Below are 21,718 nucleotides of genomic sequence, written 5' to 3'. Positions count from 1 at the left end.
GGACAGATTTTAGATAAAAAATTGGGCAGGTGGTTTGATTTAAAATAAGAATTACTGGAGGCTTTGTTAAAATTGCATATTAATAAATTAAAAGTGAAAATTTAAGACAAACTTATGTACAAGTTTGGTAGTTCTATTTATATTTTATGTAAATATAAAATCTGACGCTTAGCAGCTTATGTTCAAAGGTGTAGAAAGCCTTTTTAAAGATTTCTATGGTTGTTTTTCTTAATCGTACTTGATAGTTTGACCACTGTGAGACTAATAAGCCTTTTTGTTTGAGTGATTACTCCGCATTGAAATACAGCACATTAGTGATTGTGGCATTGTGCATTATGGATGAAGGCCCTCCCTGTTCATACAGATCTTACCTTTGAGACTTGTAAAGCCTTTATTTGGCTGTACAAAAGAATGAAATGAGGAAGGTGGATTGTGTGTCACACAGGGGTATTTGAACTTCACTGGTGCCCAAATATGCATTTGTAAATCCCACAGAGAGCTCTAAAAGTGATCTGGTGGTTGTGCTCCTCAGGCGTGAGCGTGGGGTGGCCGGGGTCCAGCCTGGGGTGGCCGGGTGTGGGAGCTCCTGCAGTTCTGTGCCCGGGCTGCCTTGCTTCCAAACTGGCAGCCTCTGCCTTTGCTGGTGCCCTACCTGTTCTTTAGCCCACGTGTGCCTTGTCTTCTTTTTCCAGATTGTTTTTTTTGCTCCACGCATCTTCACCTTTTCCCCCTCATCTCATTTTTTTGAAGCATTCCTGCCTTTTTCTGGTTGTTTTCCCCTATGCTTCTCCTTTTCTACCTTCCATTTTATAAGAGAGTGAGCAACTAGAAGAGAGGTCTACGTTCAACATCAGAATTTCAGAAGCCTGAGTGTTCTCCTCTGTGCTAGGCAGCCTTGTTAGTGTCCTGCTAGGAGCAGGGAGGGGGGAAAAATAGTGGAAGAGGGATAAATAACTTCTTGTGCTCTCCGACATGCGCATTTGCTTTTCTTTACCAATTAACATAAGGTTACCTACAGTGGGGTGATTTGGTGGTTTGAGGCTTTTTTTTTTTGGTTTGGATTTTTTTTTTTTTCATTTCCATGTGACTGTTTTAAATAGTGTGTTTGCATGGGGCTGAAAGAACCTTCTGTTTTGTAGAAGATGAAAACTTCAGGTCTCTGTTTAGTCAGAAAATTGAGACTAACATGGCTACCTGGGCTGCTGCTTCTCAGGCTGGCTGGAGCTACAAGGGAAAACAGAGATGGAAAATGGTTTTGTTGCCTCTCTTTCTGGCTTTAGGTAAATGTTCGTCATTTCTTTTTCATGGATAAATTTTTTTCTTCTTGGTAAACAGTTGTGATAGTGTTTTTCAAGCTGAAACAAAGACTGCAGGAGGGAGAGAAACTGGTAATGGAATGATTTAGCATTCATTTTGGTGTTTCTTCTGCATGTGCACTTTGTTTTGTGTTTGTTTTCCTGCTGTACAGAATTCTGTCAAATTCATGTCAGTTTTTGTAGCTCTAATTCCTATCAGACTGGGTCCGTCCTTGGGCTTCCAAGTACAATAGTTGATTTGGTAAACTTGACATACTTCCAGAGGGGATTAGTTGCTACGTAGCAATTGTTACAATCGTTATACTGAAAGCACTTCTGAATGATTGTGTGTCTCCCTTAGAAACTACTTGTCTAATATTTATATTTTTTGGTTTGTTTTGTGGCATTCAGGAACTGCGGGGAGGTATGGAAGTCAGATTAGCTTCTTGCTCTTTAGATAGGTTGTATTCTGTCATAATATTTCAGATGCCGTTGGTTTTGTTCATAAAGACATTTCTTAGTCAAATGGTTAGCTTCATTTTAAAATTTGGTCTTCATGTTTTGTGGTTTGATTTTTAAAATAAAAATTACTGGAGTTTTTTTGTTTAATTAAGCTTAGTATCAGAGTTTGGACTTTATTTCCTCTTGATTTTTTTCAACTTAAAATCATATTTCAGTTTGAAGCTGTAAAAATTCTTGAAGGAGTGATTCTACAGCAGTATCTAGCTGTTCTACTGAGTGACCAGTGCCCCTCTGTCTCTCACAGGACTGGCTTTGCTGTTTGATCAGGTCTTATTTTTGTCTGAGAGCAGCCCGTGTGTTTAGTTTTACTCTGTGTTTTAAACAATTTTTAACTTGGTGGGACACAGAGCTGAGTTGCATTGAGGAATCTTTCATTTTACTGTTTCTGTAAGCCTTCTGCTTTTTTTCCTAGATATAGATTTTTTCAAAATTAATGTTTCAAAGTGGTTTCTATGTAGCTTCATTAATTTTAAAAATAAGTTAATGAATATTGGGAAATAAAATATATTTTCTTTCCCTTTTTGTTGTCAAACTATCTCTATAATAATACTCACGTATTCTTTATAGTTTCAGCGTTGGCAAAGTTTCCAGTTAGATGACCAAATATGTTTCAGATATGTTTTATTAACTGCCCTGGCTGTGGGATAACACACATCAAAATCATCTGTTTCATTTCTGGTTTAATTGCTGTGCTCCTGTCATAGTAAAACATGAGCTTTGAAAGGCACAGTAGTGTAAAGACCCTGTTCAAAAACTCTCTTAATCAGAGATTTTAAGTATGACTATATGCACATTGGCAGACTTCTGTTTTGGGCAAGTGCATGGTACTGTGAACTCATGGAACAAGTCCTATAAAGCAGTGTTAAGCTATAAAAAGTAATGTGAAAACTATAGAATAGAATTCTGATGTTATTATTTGCAGCTGAGAAAGCAGAACAGAGTTTAGTAAAAAGAGGAATTTCAACTCCATATGAGGGTGTCTCTTTTTTTTTCTTTTTTTTCCCCCTTTTTCTTTTCTTTTCTTCTTTCCTTCTCTGCCCTGTGTCAGTCCATTACTACTTGTAGGTTTCCTGGTTACATATGGGCCAGAAAGCCCACTTGGGAGACAAAGGTGGGATTGAGGCTGCAGAAGAGAATTTTCACTAGTGAAATAATTTGGAAACAAAGAGACAGTCTGCTCTTCAAACAGCTTTAAATAACTGCTCAATGTGGTATAAGGGGTACCAAAGTGGAGGAACAAATTGAGCCTTCTGTGCCTTAGGGAACTGGAGAGGATGAGGCGTGCAAAGGAGGAGTCAGCAGCTCAGAAGCAGGATAAATGGAGACAGCAAAGAAGCTTGATGCCCAAGTACTTGAAATAAAAAGGGAGGGAGAAGGGAGAAAACATCAGAAATACATAAGGCGCTAGCCATGTCCAGGGAATGGCAAAAGATGAGAAAAGCGTTGAGAGACACCTGAGACTTCAGCTGTCCGTGTGGAAAATACCTCTGTGGTTCTTCGGACCAGGCAGCAGTACAGAGAGGGGCTGCATTATTTGGAGTCCTCCTCCCAAAGCTCCGAAATTGCAGGATTGTTCCAGCTGGTGGCAGAGCTTTAACAAGGGGGAAGAAGGACCAGCCTTGCTGGGTGGGCTCTTCAGGGTCACCGTGCTGATGCTGAGCAAACAGAAGGGAGCTTTCCAACTAGAATTCATCTGTACTTGGTCTTTTTTTTCCCCTTTTCTGAAGTGTTTGTTATTTTTATGTGTATACATTTCATGGAAATTTCCAGTGCCCAGACTGGTGCCCAGATAATATGATTTTTTAAAATTATTTTTTCCATTTAACACAGTTAACATAGTTAAATGGAAGACCCAGGTATTTGCGTAGGTAGTTTTGGTTATTTGGTTTGTTTGGTTTTTTGGTTTTTTTTCCCTTCTCCCTGGTATGTTATTTCAAGTGTGCTCTAAGTAAATACTACTTGTTATGACAGTGATTATTTAGGTGACTGGAGTTTTTTACCATTTTGATAATTTTCTTTTTTAAACCTGCAAACAATTTGAATCATTTAGGTCAAATCATAAAATGGTTTATGTTAAAGGAACCTTTTAAAGATGATCTAGGCCAATTTTCCTGCCATGGGCAGGGACATTTTTCACTAGATCAGGATGCTTAAATATGTTCAGAAATCCAGACAAGGTGGTTGTGCCCCAGGTGGGTTCAAAGTTAGAAGCTCCTTTAGCCCAGTCCCTACCTGAGACACTTGGAAGCGGACAGGGTGATAGTTCAGTGGAGAAATGCTGTGTCTCCCCTTCCTCCTTGGTATAAGCCAAGCTTATTTGTATAAGCTATTATTAAGTAATTAATAAATATTGTTAGGAGCAGCATTTAGAATAGGCTGGTTTTTAGTAAACTTTTTTTTTTAAATAATTGACATGAACTATTGTTATTCCTGATCTCAGAGTCCATTTCCGATCCACAAAATGGTCTTATGTTGCACCCGTAACTGCTGGGTTGATTTAAGAGTCTCTTTTAAGGGTGTTTTGTCAGTGGCCTTTTAAACTTCAAACATGTAATCTGATAATCCTGTGGGTACTATTTTTAATATTCAAATTTATTTTTAATATTTTAAATAGAGTAGATTCTTCTCTTTAAGATTTGGTGCCTTTCCTTATTCTTAAATTTATCTGGCAGTGTTTAAGTATTTATTCAACTAGTTTGATTAGAAATGAGACTTGCTGTCTGCAAACAAAATATTTGGCCTCATGAACCATAGACACTTGATCTTAATAAGCTAATGTATGCATCTGTTGACTGCTGTAGTTAATAGTCTCAGTGCAAAAATGTGGTATGTTTAAGGTTTTTTGTAGTTAAAACTGCCTTATATAAATAATTAGGTTCTTTATTTTGCTTTTAAATCTCCCAACCAAATTTTAACACCAGAGTTTGAAGCTGTTGCTATTGAGGTATGTTTTCCCCGTCTTCTGAAACAGCCATGGGTTGAAGTTGAATGGAGTTACAGTACCTCTAGGATGCCTTGAGGCAGCTCTGTGCTTTTTTTATGACATTAGGTGGGCAGTAGCAATGTTGTGTGTTGCTCTTAAAAAATGATTAACAGAAAGCTGAAAGTTGTTGCTTCTGACCTTTTCTGAGTAGGAAGCTTGACCTCTAAAACATAACTGCTGTAGTTTCCCATTTATACTCTTTAGGCAACTACTGCGTGGTAGCGCTGCTTATTTGCAGCAACTGTTGTGAACACATTCTTAGGTTTGGGATTTATACCCCAAATGCAAATTTTGCTGCAAGCCCCCTTAAAGCCAGATTTGTCAACCTCTGGTAGATATTGCCAAGGCTCTGTCTTACTGCCAGAGTTCCTTGGCCAGTGGTTTGCAATGTCTCACAGTAACGTGAGCCTTAGCATGGAAGGAACTACGAAATGAACCTGGTAAATCCATGCTGGAATGGCAGCTGAGCTCTGCAGCTGAAGTGGCCGAAGTCAAAATTACAGTTAATGTTCTCGCCAGGCACAGTCCTGTGGGTAGTCAAATGCAAAATCTGAAACAGCTTCAGGAGAAGTTTCAAGCTGCTGTTCTTCGCGGGTGTTACCCATGTCAGCAGCACTAGCAAGGGGATGGAAAATGCTTGAATTCTGGTTTTGGCAGGCAAAGAGAAACCACATTAAAATATTCAAAGTAGTGTATTGTAGTTTAAGAATGAAGAGTCTGTGTTACATTAACGGCTGTGTGCTCTTAAAACCTTTGTGTGTTTCGCTTCAGTTTGCTGTCTTCATTGGTTTTCTTTGTCCGCACAACTCTATTGTGGTTAAAAATTAGCTTTTAAAATTAGGTTTGGGAGTCAAGATGTAACTGAGGAAATGACCCAGAAGAATTAATAAAATTCTGCTTCAAAATTTGTTCTCTCATCTTTTCTTTCTTTCTTTTTTTTCTTTCTCCTCTCACCACAGAAGACTAATAGGGGTAAAAATACAAACACTTTTCCTCCTTGTTTTCACCTCTAAATCTGCCCTGTTCAAATAGCAGAAGTACTAATAGGAAAAAAAAAAAAAAGTGGGCATTTGTTATTTCAAGTGTAGTCTTGTAAGGCTCTTAAATTAACTAGTGCTTTCACATCAAGACAAGGTAAAAAGACGTCAGTACAACTCTGCCCTGAAATTCAGAAATGCTTCAGCATGCTTTTACATGTTGGATGACTAGTGCTGGTATTTCTGTTAATTTCCCTGCTGTGTGTAAACATTAATTACATTTCTTTGTGTTTAACATTTTTTGTGGTAGTCTCAGTTAAATTTTAACAAATATATTTTTCTGTATTTTCTTTAGGCGAGTCAGACTACGTAAGGCTGGCAAGGTAGCCATGTAAGGGTGGGGAGTAGTAAGGAAAGTGATTTTCAGAATTCAGTCCAGCCCCTTCAATCTTGAGTACTTTGTTTTCCCTATGGTTTGTAGTACTATCATAACTGTGCTGTGTCTCTTACTGATGTCCTTCAGTGTCAGTTTTTAAGTTGAAATGATGAGAGACAGAGGCCTGTTATGGCCCTTTTCTTCCTATTCATGCTCTTGGTGCTTGATGAGAGACTGACAGAAAAAGCAGCTTCAAGAAGAGTGCAAAAGGAAGAGTTGTTCTACATACAGATGTATTTCTGTAGTCTTAGCCAAGCATTGACTTTGCTAAAGAGCTCACTGGGCTTGCCTTCTGGACTATGTAAGTCATGAAAAATTCAGAACAAAGATTTAAACTGTAGAGTGGCATCCTTTCACAGGAACCATAGACTTTGTGCATAATTGCATTTTTAAAAAAGACCAAAAAAAAGTCACAGTCCTATACGTCCTTAAACCCTCCTAAATATATATGCTCTGTGTTTTGTATCTTTCAGTGCATTTGATCCCAGTAAACCCCATCAGGGAAGATGGTCTGAATCCTAAAAGCCGAAAGAGAATAATGCCTGATTTGTTGACTGAGCCTCCTGCAATAGATCCTGTTTATGAAGCTCATATTTACTGCAATATCCCCACCATTGCTGAGCGCAGCATGGAAGGTAAGCTCTGGGAATGCAAACGACAGTTTAGTTGCTTCTTCTGTGTGCTGTCGCTGGAAACCATAACTTTTGCATTGTCAGTTCTTTGGTGTTTGGAGAAGCTACAGCAAATGCCACCTGATTGCTGAATTGTGTTAAATCATTCAAAATACGTTGTTGTTTCTTTCCCTTTATATCCTCTCTCTCTTGATTTTTGGAAATTATTCTGCTCCTAGTTAATGGTCAACTGGAGGCCTAAAAAGTGAAAGTGGCGGGAATGATACAGTTATTTAATATTTGAATTATAATGCTTATTCTGAGCTGCATTGCTCAGAAGAACAGTTGACTTGGAATTCAGAAAAAAACGCAACAAAACAACCCCCAACTGCAAGTAATTAATTTTGGAGCTTTCAAACCATTAGACATAGTCAAGTAGAAGACTTGTTTGCAATCTTAACCCTGTAGTGGCTACAGCAGCAAGTTACCCTGAATAAATTCCATCACTAGCATTTCCCAATAATCATATAAAATAAATTGCAAACTAGTATATAAAAACCCCTTCAAATTAGGCATGTTGCGAACTGTCGTTATGGTAGGGGTCCGAAAGGGAAGCATCGTAAGAGTATAGTAGCCTTACTGTGTTGGCAGAGATCAGTGCTTGCATACTGACTTGTGTGGTTGTTGGATTGTAGATGTGCTATGAAGAATGTGCTAAGAACCTGAGTCTTGAATAAGTTGTCTTGCAACTTAAAGTGAAATCTTTCTTGGGACAGTAAGCTAGAATTTCTTATGGAGAATTTCTTTCAACGCAGCACCAAAGCTATTAAGCCAATTATACCTGCTTTTTTTTCTAAAAGGAAAAAGTGCACAGGGGGAAGGTTTAGCGTAACATTCACTTAACTTTTTAAATTTTTTTTTTCTCCGCCCCCCCGCCCTTCTCTTTAGGTCATGCACCTCATTATTTTAAGCTAGTGTCAGTCCAAGTGTTGATTCGACACGGCGATAGGTACCCACTGTATGCCATTCCGAAGACAAAGAGACCCGACATTGACTGTATGTTGCTGCCTAGCAGGTAAAATTCTGGGCTTTTATCATTACTAAGTGTGTGTTATGCTTGATAATTATTTTGTTCCTCTTCGGGAAACAACTTGTGCAACTTGAAGGATGTTGTGACTTCTGATATTTGTGTGTTGTGGTAGACTATTTTTGATTTTTCAGAAGTAGAGATTATCAAAATTTCCTTAAATTAATGACTTGTATCAAAGTACTTTTAAGGGGGGGGAAAGAAAGGGGTTTTATGTTTAACTATTCAAGTCCAAGTTAAACAGTGTACTGTTTGCTACTTGAAAACTACCCTTTTCCTGTAGTTACTGCTCACTGTTTAAAACTGTCACACGTAAGTTATTTATGTCTGACTGCTATTAAAACATCATTTACCTTTCTGTTTCAGTATAGTGTGCTTCTGTCCAACATCATGGCTTTGCAGTTTGCTGATGCTCGTTTTCATACCTGAACCAGTTTGAGCTGTAGATGTAGTCTGAATTGCTTCTCTTCCTTGTGGAAGAACCTTTCATTCTTGTTTAGAGTTTACTCATTGATAAAGATGAATTCTAGTGTAGAAATAAACAGTGAGATGTAAGCTGCCAACCTTTGTCCTAGGTTTCTTGATTACCTCTGGGTTTTTTTTTCCCTTTTAAGTAGGATCTGTGGTATTACTTATTTTTTTCTAACGGAGGACTTTCCAGTAAACCTACTGAATACTTAGTTTTTCTTTATATTTTTCTCATAACTGTATCAGATGTGTTAGCAAAGCCTCTAGACAAATCTATAGCTTTATACTGCTTCCCACTCAGCAGTGTCAGGTGTGGAGATTTCAGTGAGGGGCTGCATCTGCTTTGTGTACCTGCATTCATTACCTGGGGAAAGAGGCACAGTGGGTCCTTTTTCCAAAATAGCATGGAATCCGTCTTCAAAGGGACGATGTTCTTGCTTTTCTGGTGTAGAATTATTCAGAAGTGGCTTTACTCTGTCATGCTGAAAGTGGTAATGGCACAGTGAAAGTGCATTCCTGACGTAGATATATCAAATGTACGTTTCTTGTTTTGATAGATTCATGGGCTGTGTTCCTTAAAATTTTAGTAGCTTCCTGTCATCAACAGCACTTATGATTTTATCTTTTATATCTGAAATGCTCTGTCCCTTCAGCTTTTCCTCAGTGGGCTTTTAACAAAAGAATCCCTCTGAAGGAGGAGCTGGATTGTAGTACACCCTTAGGTTTGTGACTATTTAGTCTATGGCAGTTCATTTAGAAACGTGAACCAATTTTTGTATCTAGTCCTGTGTCAATTTCTGGCTCAAGTATATTAAAACCCAAATGCAGTAATAATAGAGCACAGTAGGAATGTTGCTAAAATATGCTGAAGTGATATGAAAGAATACCTGAAACTAATTATTAAGTATTGCTTCATCTCGTACTTGTAAAGGTGATGGAAAGCTTGATTAAAGAGGCTCGCTAACTACATGCGTACAGTAGTGGAAGCAAAGGCTGGCAGAAAATGATCAGCAAATTGGATCTGTCTCTGAAGAAAGCTGAAATATTTTCATAGACTCATAGAATGGATTGGGTTGGAAGGGACCTTAAAGATCGAGTTCCAACCCCCTGCCCTGGGCAGGGACACCTCCCACTAGACCAGGTTGCTCAAAGCCCCATCCAGCCTGGCCTTGAACACTTCTAGGGCATCCACAACTTCCTGGGGCAGCTTCTGCCAGTGTCTCACTGCCCTCAGAGTATAGAATTTCTTCCTAACATCTAATCTAAATCTTCCCTCTTTCAGTTTAAAACCATTACCTCTTGTCTCATTGCTTCACTCCCTGATAAAGAGTCCCTCCTCATCTTTTCTGTAGGCCCCCTTTAAGTTCTAGAGGGCTGCTATTAGGTCTCTCCAGAGCTTTCCCTTCTCCAGGCTGAAGAACCCCAACTCTCTCAGCCTGTCCTCATAGGAGAGGTGCTCCAGCCCTCTGATCATCTTTGTGGCCCTCCTTTGGACTTGCTCCAACAGGCCCATGTCATCTCTTATCATTATGGGCATGAAGTTGTTTTTCCTGTACTGAAGGCCCCAGAGCTGACAGAGTACTCCAGGTGGGGTCTCACTGGAGCAGAATAGAGGGGCAGAATTGACTCCCTCGACCTGCTGGCCACGCTGTTTTTTATGCAGCTCAGGATGCTGTTGGCTTTCTGGGCTCCAAGCTCACATTGTTGGCTCATGTTGAGCTTCTCATCCACAAACACTGCCAGGTCCTTCTCAGGGCTGCTCTCAATCCATTCTCTACCCAGCCTGTATTTGTGCTTGGGATTGTCATGACCCATGTTCAGGACCTTGCACTTGGCCTTGTTGAACTTCATGGGGTTCACTTGAGCCCACCTCTCAAGCCTGACCAGGTCCCTCTGGATGGCATCCCTTTCCTCCAGCGTGTCAACTGGTCCACACAGCTCGGTGTTGTCAGCAAACTTGCTGAAGATGCGCTTAGTCCCACTGTCCACATTGCCAACAAAGATGTTAAACAGCGCTGGTCCCAGTACTGACCCTTAGGAATTCTATTCATCACCGGTTGTTGCCACTTGGACATTGAGCTGTTGACTGCAACTCCTTGAGCGTGACCATCCAGCCAGTGTTGCTTTTCTTTTCAGGTATTTGCATAAAAGAAATTGCCCTTGTTATTAGTAGGTGTCCTGAAATTTGGAAGGTTTTTGTAGTGCTGTCTTCAGCTGCAGTCAGTGTTGTGATGCTGTTCTGGCAGGAGATACTGAGAAGCAGCTGTTATTGTTATTGCTGAATGGAGCTGCTGCTCTGGTGGTTGGAGTAACCCCATGAAAGTTTGAAACCGTCATCAGTTTTAGCCCATCTGTGCGTCTACCTGTTGGTAGCAAACAGACTTAGGAGCTCCGAAGTTATATTCAGGCTGCCTTATCTGTCTGCCTACGTTTTGTATGATGATCCAAACAGAGGAAAAATTACAGTTCTTTTTCCCTTTAAACAGAAGAAAAATGCGATATTCCATATGTATATTTTTGTCTAGAATATTTACAAGTATACATACAAAAATGTATGTATACGTTTTTAAAAGTAAAATGGAAAACAAAATAGACATGAGGAATCTGCTCTTCATGGTGAACGTGGCATTGAATTTAGCAGACTCAAATAGGTTCTGATTTCACGGGTTTTAGAGTGTATATGTGTGCTTACATCTTTCTTAGCTGCTTAGTACAAGTATCCAAATCAGAAATTGAGCAAAACCACATCCTCCTTTTTTTGAAAGGAATCTACTCTTTTGGAATTCCTGTCTGTGAACACAACCCAAACCATCTGATTTTCTGGCTATACTGAACAAGTTTCGTAAGTGATAGTGGTCTGGGACATTTTACATAGTGCAGGGTTGTGGTGTTTTTTTTTTTTTTTTAAAGCCCCGACTTTCCTCTGCTGTCATGTTGGCAGCTTCTTTTCTTTATTCATACTTCAACTTCCACCAAAATGCTTGTTTTGGCAAGAAGTGGCATTCAGTGGTCTTATCTAACATCCTCCAAGAGAAGTTTGGATCCTCTGAGAGATGCCCAGCCCCAACAACGTTCTGTGCCTGTTGCAAACCCACTGGATTCCTGAAATGAGATGTGCAGCCCTGAGACTGCAGAGAGGAGAGCAAACTCCAGATATCTCTGCCACGGAGTTGAGCGGGCAATTAATTTCTCTAACAAGATGAAAAATGAATCATTTGCTAATAGCTTTGATAACATTTTTAATGACCTGCCTTTAAGGGGTGAGATTATTTTCAGCACGACATACTAAGTAAAGAAACATGATCCAGATTCTTTTTGGAGTTTTTAGAGGCTTTGCTCTTCTGATCTTGTGCAATGTCTGTCACATTAGAATGTACGTGAGAGAACTTTATGTAAAGATGTTAAGTGCAAATGACAAAGTTGGACGAGCAGCTGTATTTCTCAATACAGTGCCATGTGAGACCTCAGTTTTGTGTTTGTCAGAGAAGCTTTATAGCTATTTCCACTTCAGTTTCAGGCAGGGAATATGGGGTGAAGGTCCCAGAGTCAGGAAAGCTATCCATAAAACGCAAGCAAGTAGTGCAGCTTTTGATGCTGCCAACAGAATGACCAAGTCAAGCAGTTAAGAGGGGATGGTGTCAGCATGTGAGGAGGCCAGCAGTGTATCCATCCCTGGCTGTTGCTGGTTTATGAAGCATTATAGCATCAATGTATAGGTGATACGTCCGCTACCGTTCACAGCCACTAAAAATGAGCGGAGAACCAAAAGGACCTCGTCTGCTTCAGAACTAAATTTATGTAAAAAAGAATTTCCTGGCCAACTTTGAAAGAGCAGCAGAAAGATTAAAGGAGTTGGCTCTGTACAGATTTGTCCAGATGTGTTAAAGCCAACCTTTCTGAATAGAGCTAGAATTGTTATGTTTCTGCCAATGTTTCGAATGGAAGATTTATTACTTTAACATCAGGAAGCTATTTGCTGCATTTGGCTGTCAGGCTTATATTCCTTTGTGATGTAAATTTGGTGCTTGATTGTAAACGTATTTATATTGAGAGTATTACAAGGTATGTAATTGCTACCTTTGAACTGAAGATTTCTTGATGCTGTATAATTAAGTTGAGATGTCTGAGTGAAAGTCTGGCTTGTTTAAGCTTTCTGGACTTCAGTTTCAGATAAGTATGCTGCTCATACTCAGTCTGTTCTTTATTTGACTTGGCATTCAGCTGATGGAATTCATTAATTAAGCAGATTATGCTACAGCCCCATGGACTTCTAATGGGTATGCAAAATAGCCTTGAGGTCACGCTTCGGTTTTGTGAATTATGGATTGTGACATATAAGTGTGGAATGAATATAGGCAAATGGATTAAATGCTTTGGAGATTTCTTCCATCTCAAACTTCAATTAATATTATTATTTTCATTGTTCTGGAAGCAAATTTCCAATGGGAGCTGAATAATATGTACTTTTTTTCCTGAAGAAAATTAATTGAATGATGTTATGAAAATCCTTTCATTGTAGTGTTTGCTTACGGGGGAATAAATTAATCTCCTGCTTCTTTTTGTCTTTGTATTTATCGTGTCAAAAAAAAAAATCACAATCTTTCTTCTTTGAGTTTGTTTGCAAGACAGAGAAGAAAAGCATTTTGGAAGATGCTAAAATGATTTCAGAAGACTGCTATAATTTGATAGTACGCTAGGTTAATTAGCATACGCTTTAGGGCATTTTGAGAGGTGTTGACGTTAATCATAAGAAGCTTAGTAACAAATATTTGAATTTTAGGTTCAATATACATGTCTTGAAACTGCCAGAAAAATGAGAGAGAAAAGTGTGGGAGAGGCAAAAATCATATTGTGAGCTAAAGGAGGTGTTGATTTGACTTGGAGCGATGTCAAAGCGGGATCCAGACCAGAAGTAGGTGAGGAAAGGTTTCCTGAGGCCTCTTCTGACTTCTCTAAAGACTCAGAAGAGCAGTGAAGTAGACTGGATCACTATGGAGTTAGTTATAAAAATGTAAAGGCTGTAAGACCTTTATGAATAAATAAGCCCGAACAGTACTAATGCTGTCTTAAAGATCTCTTTTGTAAACTACAATAATCTATTGTTTTCCTTGGCTCTTGCCATTCGTTTGCCTTCTAAAAAGGAAACAGTATAGTCCTTTGATCTAATACGTTCTTTGTTCGCATAAACCTCACAGAAAACACATGGTATTTTTGCTTGAAGTTATAAAATAATTTTTTACATTTTAAGTAAGGAGAAAAGGAACTTGCTTTTGGCACAGTTAGTGGACAGAATCTGCTATGATACTATTACAAAAGGTAATGTTGATTTGTCAGAAGCTTGGCGTGTGCCAGGCCGTGGTCACCTTAACTCACCAAGTGACACACGGGGGGTTCTGCAGCTCTTTGTGAGAAGTTTGGTCCTCTTGGCTTTTGCAAATTCTGCATTTGCTAACGAAGGGGACATTTGCATAGATAAATGACGTTTGGGAAGAAAAAAATACTAATCAATATCTCACTTGCATCAATGTCCACCTCCATGTTCTTTCCTGAGGCATACAGATCTGTGAAGCATCCATAGTCTGCTGCTAGTTTTCTATGTAACTATTCGGTTTTATCTTTTAAGTAAATGATTCTTAGTAACTGATTTCAATAAAGAAAGTATTTATTCTGTTACAGTTTCCCTTTTAATCATAACCTTGACCAACATTTTTTTTGTTGTCTGTAGCATCTTATATGGTGGTGAAGGTACATTATTTATGCCACTTTTGAATTTTTATGAACATGTAAATTATTAAATAAACGGTAGTTGCATGTAGTCTTGTCAAGATAATGTCTTTCTACATCTGTTTCTTAAATATTGTACTTCATTTTAATTGGATGAACTTTGCAATTTTTCTAGATATGTAGTCTGAAACTTGTAGGTGGCTCAACTCGTTTAACGAGTCAGAGGACAGTGAATGCTCTGGTTTGTTGACCATCAGGTTTGTTGAAGAAACAAGGCTACAATGAACTTTTTACAGTATACACAGTAGAAATAAGGCAATAGTTCCAGGGTCCAATAAGTTTTATAGGAAAGAAAGTTAAAGGAATCTCAGCCTGTTCTTGTGAAGGAATTAATTTTGATCAAAACGAGTCCTAAAATTAATAAACATAAGGATTGAGGGGTGGGGAATTTTTTCCAGAATTGACCTTGTTGGGTCCTCTTTGCAGCTTAGGTTTAGAGGAGGAGCAAAACTCCGCTCTAGATCTGATTTCTGTTTGTTTTAATTCTTTAATAGAAACAGTTTATGCTCACAAGGGTCGCTAGGGAAGAAAAGGTTTCACAAGTGGACAATATAAATCAATAGCAATATTTTCCTGAGTGGTCCTGAGACAAGTAGCCCTGAGAAGTTAAGGATGATTTTCTTCCTGCTCTGTGAATTAACTATCAAGTCTAGCAAGGGTCTTCCTGTCGTGATGAAAAGAGGCTTCCATGCACTCAAACAGTTTGAGCATCACTTTATCCAGGGGCAGAACGTGCCGCTGTGTCCTGTAGCAGTTTCTAAATATTGACCTTGAAGTCCTGAAATCAGTAAGTGTTGTGGGTGTGTGGTGCAAACACATCCTATACCAAAGTTTGTGCTGATATGCAAGATTTGAAGCTTTGGTGTATAGTATGTTTGAACTTAATGTTGACCATATAATATATAGCACATCTATAATAGATGTAACAAAGTTATTTTCATGCATGTTTCTGACACGGTATTTTGTGTGGTTATACCTAACCCGTCCAAAATCTCTCAGCAGGTTTCCTGAGGTGTCATGTGCATATGCTCGCTCTGGTACTATTTTTCTCACTTTGTGCTAATACAGAACAATCAGCAAGTTAGTGTTTGCTTCTCATAAAAAAAAACCAAAACCAAATGCACAAAAAAAACCCTCTACATTTTTGTATCTAAACTCCTCAAGGAAAAAGGAAATTTTTATTGCAGGATGTCAGCTCAATTGCTGGCAGAAGTACAAGTGCAGTTCAAATTGTTTCACAGTATTATTTCTTTCCATGTACACTGGTTACAGTGTAGCAATAAAGAGATGACATTTCAGTATTAAAGCTTTTTAAGACCTTTACAAATAAGATATTTTAATGATGAATAAGGATTTAAATGCCCACTTTAATGCTAGTGTGTAAAACCTACACTCTTAAATCTGGGATCTATTACCTCAGCGTTTGGTTTGTAAATAACAAAAAGAAATGCTGCATTCCTTGTTTGAGGGAAGAGAACCATCCTCAATTTTGTTATAGGTAAAATTTATTTTACAAAAATAAAATCCTTAAAAGGCAAATTAAGAGATATTAAAATGGGAAATAAATGTTCAAATTTAGGAAGAAGTATGGTTATTCCTAGTGGTGTTAGCTGAAAAGCTGTTTCATGTTCTGACAAAATTTGAAATATTTATTGTATAAAGAAGTTTCCCAAATGTGATAGTTTACTGTCATAATGTCCAGCAAATTACAGAAGGGTATGTCTTTAATTTCTGGTTACTTTTATGGAAATTAAATTTTAAGGGTATTTCAGTCTTTTAATCTATGCAACTGAGTAATTTTCTTTGCTTCCTGCTCAAACAGTCCCGGCAGCCTTAGCTGTGTTGCCTGGATACTCCATCTCCTGCGGCATCTGTAAATTGGCCAATTCAACAGGAGGATTCATATTCTGAATAAAAGAGAAATCTTAGGGTGGGGCAGGAGAGTCATTTGTTAGCCAGTAGCCTGAGTGGTGCTGTAAATCTTGCTGTTGAGAAAAATGAGTTTTTATTTGCTCAGTTGTATGGGTTTAATCAGGAGAATTGCTGGTATGTTCACAATTTGGTTACATACAGGAGGGTTACGTTCAAGATCGAAGTAGATTGAAGCCTGAGATGTCTGTCCCCTTCAGGCAGAACAGCTCTGACCTCTGTTGGTTGATTTTTATTTTTTTGTTCCCCGGAATATGTTTAACAAGTAGTAAGTTTTGACTTTATGTCCAGCAGTCGTATTTCAAAATTTACTTAAGCAAGCATGTGCTTAACTTGTGCTCACTTTAAAAATAATATCCAAAGTTAAGTAACTTGCATCTACATATGTGCATGAAAAGCTGTATTAATACATTGGAATAGAATTTTATCTATTATCATGCATTTTATCATCTTATCTTGGATGCTAGTTTATCTTGCCTGCCATTTTTTAGATAAATCTTCTTGCAGAGCACTGATAAATACTTTTCTTCTTTCCTTCCTTCCTTCCTTCCCACAAGTGATTGCTGATGGTTTTATCAATACAGGTTTGATTCTCTTAGAATTCAGATTTTTTCTAAACAAAGTGGCCAAAGTAGCAGTTCTTTTGTTTGTCTTGCACATGTGTTTGCAGAAGTTGCTAATTATGTGAACAGGGTTTAGGGAAAAATATGATTGACATGTTTAGAGTTTTTTAAGTGCAAAGAAAATTGCTAGTTCAGCCTGCTATGTCTGTTAATAAGCCTAAAAAGCTATTTGTTAATGGGTTTAATTTAATTTTCTCAACTTAATGCTTCCATTTTTAGCTTGCAGTGCTGGCCTGTGAAAATAGTAAACTGCACAAAAAGTTCTGTTTGAAATTCCCATCTGGAGCTGGATTGAGTTTTCTAATGGATGCTTAGTACAACATGAAGTCTCGGCTGCTTTAGAAAGGAACAAAGCCTTTTTTATGTACCTTTTCTTCTCAAGTATTCATCGTCATCTGTGTTGTTAAAATTATAATATATAGAACCAGCTGTGGATTTGGAATGTTGTAAATTAGCTGGTTTACCTTTCAATTTGAAGTAAAAATGAAAAAAAACCCCAAACACCAGTATTTTTTCTCATTTTGCTTTTTGTCTCATTTTGCATTTTTTCTTACTGGCAGTTGTACCATAATTTATTGTAGCATTTTCCTCCTGGATTTTGAGATTATTAATTTTTTTTTCCCCCGAAGGTAAATACTGGAAAATTCAAGTTCTATAAAATGATAGCTTTTTGTTGACAGAGGCACTGATTCTTATGAGACTCCTGCACGTGCTGTGAGGGTAGCTCTGTAAGCAGGGCTTTCTCATTGCAGAGTGTCTCAGCTGGCTCTGCTGTGTAAGCCTGGATGTCTTTGTCCCAGTAAACTTTGATTCCAAACACTTACTTATAGTTTAGTAGTGTTATTGCTCCCTCGTGTGGTTCCGTCAAAACTCTGCAAGTTTTTTTGGGCTTCGAGGTTTTTTTGTATCAAAAGTTTATTGTTTTAGCAAAGTGTGAATATGAATAGTAAACACAAATCCCAGACTTCTGTAAAAGTTCTCTGACCACACTTATCTTCTTTATATATATTTTGTGTGTTTGTGCAACATAAAAAAAATAAATTTACCTTACTCAGGCTGAAAGCTCTATTAAAATGAGAACCATTTGGGGCAGAGTTGCGGTGCCAAACACTTTCTGATTTAGTTCTGCACAAAAGTAGAGGTGATGGTGTGGCATTTGTTGAATGCTGGCATTTGTTGAACGCTGACATTTAAGGAAGAAATCCCTATGCACTCTATTTCAGCTCTAGAAGGGTGATCGTAGATTTCATATTTTGTTGTTTGGTTTTTTTTAAAGGTGTAAATTCGTTTTGATTGCATTGTTTGTGGGCTGTTTGGTGTGCGTGGTTTTCAGCGCAGCAGTGCCACAGTGAACTGGGTCTGTAGCGTATTTGAAACCTGCAGAACAGTTTAGCAGGTGGAAGCATTCTTTCACTGACTTAAATTCTGTTTCAGTGAGTTAACCTAGACTTTTTTGTGTGTATCTCTTTTCCAGTTGTATTCGTTACTTGCGTTATGGGGTATCTTATCTGTTTAAGCATCCAGCAACGTTGGATTCTTTCATCCTGGGTACTAGTACGATACGCAAAACAATTACTTCCAATTTTAACGAGGCCACTCGATACTACCTTTGGGTACCACTTAATTGAGGCTACATGTGCTATTTGATTTGAAGCCTGAAGTAATTAGAAGTAAAGGGTGAGATTGTAATCACCGTTGTACATTACGAAACATGAGAATTCCTTTAAGATCATCTACTTAAAACACTGAGGGGTTATTTGAACCCCTTTATAGGTTGTCTGTGCCTTTGGCTGTGGTGTCAAAGAGCAGTGGTACTTCAGAAACTGGAGAGAGTATATTTTTGGTAAGGATTTTTATTTTTTAAATTCACAACAGTACTAGGGACTGAGTTAAAAATAAAAACCCAACCCAAAGAAATATTTCCAAATTACTTACCTAAAGGTATCATAATTTTAACACAACGAGACAGCAGTCTCCCTATAGCTTTTTGGTAGTTAGTAAGCAATTAGATTTTTTTTTTTTTGCATACTTGCAAAAGTCCTGAGTAAGAGCAGATGTTGTCTCAGTGGGAAATAACCTCACACCATGAAATTTCTCAGCTGACATACTTAGAATACTTGACTGTCTTGAGCTGTTTTCTCATATGCTTTTGGAATTTTTCAAATTTTGATTTACCTTTCTAGGAAACCTTCTCATCCTCAGCTTGAAGCTTTCATTAAACACATGTCCAAAGGGTCTGCAGCCCAAATGGATGGTTCCCTGAGCAGTCTGCCTCGTTACCCCAGTCATTCTTTGTGTGAAATGGGAGAGCTTACACAGACAGGTAAGTTTCCATAGCATCTCTGTCTTTTTCTTTGCTCTGTTAAGTACAGTCTGCATGAAAAGGAAGCTTTTATTTTTCTTTATAGTGAAATAAATGCTTTTTAGTGGGAAGCTTGTAATGTTGGTCATAGCCCTGGTTACACTGCGGTATGAATAAAGTATTAGACCCTGTACCATAAAAGCAGTAACAGTTCTAGACACCGTGCTTGCCAGTTCTGTTACAGATTGAGCACACTTTGCGTCTTTTCTTACTTTATTTGTAACGAGTCAGAGCACCTTTCCTTGATGTGGCTGCACGCACAAAATTGCTTTGTCACCTTTGTGAAAAATGGCATTGCTCGATGCTTCCTGAGGGAGACCTGGTGCTCTGGTACTGACTGGTTCAGAGTTCAGAGTGGCCCTGCAACTGAAGAACAATCACTTCGGTGCCAGTTTTCACCTGTGGTGTAACTACTGTGTCCCCTGCAAGAGATTCAGATGTAACAGACATATTTTAAGCTTGTATTATAGAAATAGAAAAACTTTATACATCTGGTGCTTCCTCCCCCCCCCGGCTCCCCCAGCTCAGTTCCAAGAACGTGCTTTTCCCAGCATATTTATTTATGTATATTTTCACCATAGGAAAATGAAGCTTATTTTCTTACCTCAGCCTGTCAGTTCTGCTGAGCTAGTTATTGGAAGAAAAGGTGGAAATATCAGCAATTAAATTCCAAACAACTTTTTAAAAAAATGAAGTTTTGAGACTTCATCAGTACTACAGTGAGAGAAAGGCTGCAGAACTCTGCCAGCAAACATGCTGTCCAGTTTATCTGTACCAGGGCGATAACTGGAAGTGTTGCAGTTGGGGATTTGACTATGTAGAAGAAAGTATGTGGAGAGCTGGGAGTATTGTGGTGCTGGGGGCATTGGGAATAACAGAAAGAGAGAAGGGCTTGGGATTGGAGAGGGAAAGCAGAGGTGGTGCTGGATCAGAGCAGTGCTAAAACGGCCATTTGGAAAAGATCTGGGCCTGCTGTCAGCAGGTGAGAGAAAATACAAGGGGAACAAAAGGTAAGAAGGCAGAAGTGGAGAAACAAGTTGCCAATTTGTAAGAAACAGATTTTCACAAATTCCAACAAGCAATTGGAATTGCTTGTTTTCTATCAAGAACAGCCAGCTGAACTTGTATGAACTGAAGCTTGTGTGCATTTGTTTGCATTTGTTATTCTGTGTGTATTCATATCTGTGGGTCAAAAATAAAAATACAGAAGTGCATTACCACAAACATGCGGAAACACACTCTGTTGCACAACTGGGTAGAAATGTGATTGCGAAAAGGGTTAGTCACATGTGGATTTTTCATTTCAACATTAATTAATTTAATTGTAAAATTCACATTTATAGTACTTTTTTTGTTCTCCTGTGTCTTTTTAGATTTTAACATTGATCCTTTCCATTTTATTATTCCCATGCCTTGCTTTTACTGTGTTGCTCTTTTTATCTTAAGTACCAATGACTGAAAGAGCATATCACAGTGGTTCTGGGTAGTTGGTGGGTTTGGAGACTGACTAGAAAGAACGAAAAGAGTGTTGAAGACTTGGGGAACCTGCCAACTGTATTTCCAGGAATCTCCTGTATGTTTCAGTCTAAAACTTGCCTGTCAAGTCCTCATATATTTTGGGATCCTGTCAGAAGAAATATTTGTGTTAGGCCAGTGTCAAATCTTGCAAAGTGACGTCAGGAGAGATCTAGTCAGGTTCCCAAGGAACTCTTCCTAACACAGTGTGTTTTTGTGAGACTGGATTCATGTTGCACACAGCTTGTAACTGAGCTACTGTTCGGGGCTGCTATTGCCTGTAGCAAGTTATATGGATGTTCTAGTCATAAAGGGTTCCCACCTGGAGTGAAGGTTTTGGCGTGGCAGAGGGATACAAACCCTCTTCCTCTCCAGCTGGGAAAGGCAGAGCATTAGAGTCAGGATTATCAGTTTGAGCATTCCCTGAAGGCAGGTGGAAAGGGAGGTTTGGTGCAATCGTCACACCTCACCACTCTGTTTTGTGAGTTTACACACTAGTGTATGTTCTGTGTATTCTTTTCCTGACTGCTGGTAGTTTGCCTGGCTGCCATAATTTTGCAGGCAGGACAGCATTCACTGCCTGTCTGAAAACCTGACTCAGGTGCAGTCTGGATCCAGCTTCATAACTGTCTTACTTTTCTAGTTGTGTTAGGCTCATTCACTCTGTGTCTCTAGTCCAAAGAACAAATATTAAACCACTAAGGTTTTAAACCTTAAGGTTTTAAGGAACCAACTTTTCCTATCTGTATCTCAGTTTAGCTCATAGAATTTGAGAGATACTGAAGAATAGCAGGTATCTCGTATTTCATGCAATTTTCCTAACAGTCCAAGCATAAGTGAAGTTCAGTTTTGAAGTTAATAACCTTTTAACTAATTGTTTGTTTATCACTAAGACTGCTAGCTGGTTTGTTTTTTTTTTTTTCTGCAAAACTAAGAAGATTCTAATCATGTGGTGTTATTTCTTAAAAAATTCTTTCAGGGGTTGTACAACACTTGCGAAACGGACAACTATTACGAGAAATTTATATAAACAAACATAAACTGCTTCAGAGTGACTGGACAGCAAAACAGCTCTACTTGGAGACAACAGGAAAAAGTCGAACCCTGCAGAGCGCGTTGGCGCTGC

At 38.5% G+C, this 21,718-nt stretch overlaps 1 protein-coding gene across 1 annotated transcript in view; it reads left to right on the top strand.

Moving 5' to 3' along the window:
- PXYLP1 (2-phosphoxylose phosphatase 1) overlaps window positions 1-21,718 on the top strand; it is a 116,622-nt gene that overhangs the window by 90,649 nt on the left and 4,255 nt on the right. The window contains exons 5-7 of the mRNA XM_014960641.1: window positions 6,687-6,848; window positions 7,773-7,899; window positions 18,899-19,038. Coding sequence (XP_014816127.1) covers window positions 6,687-6,848; window positions 7,773-7,899; window positions 18,899-19,038 — 429 coding nt within the window. The remainder of the gene's footprint in view (window positions 1-6,686; window positions 6,849-7,772; window positions 7,900-18,898; window positions 19,039-21,718) is intronic.

Source organism: Calidris pugnax, unplaced genomic scaffold, assembly GCF_001431845.1.
Source record: "Calidris pugnax isolate Ruff unplaced genomic scaffold, ASM143184v1 scaffold398, whole genome shotgun sequence".
In the NCBI taxonomy this organism is placed as follows: domain Eukaryota; kingdom Metazoa; phylum Chordata; class Aves; order Charadriiformes; family Scolopacidae; genus Calidris; species Calidris pugnax.
The sequence above is the reverse complement of the archived record's forward strand: the minus strand, read 5'-3'. Positions and strand labels throughout refer to the sequence as shown.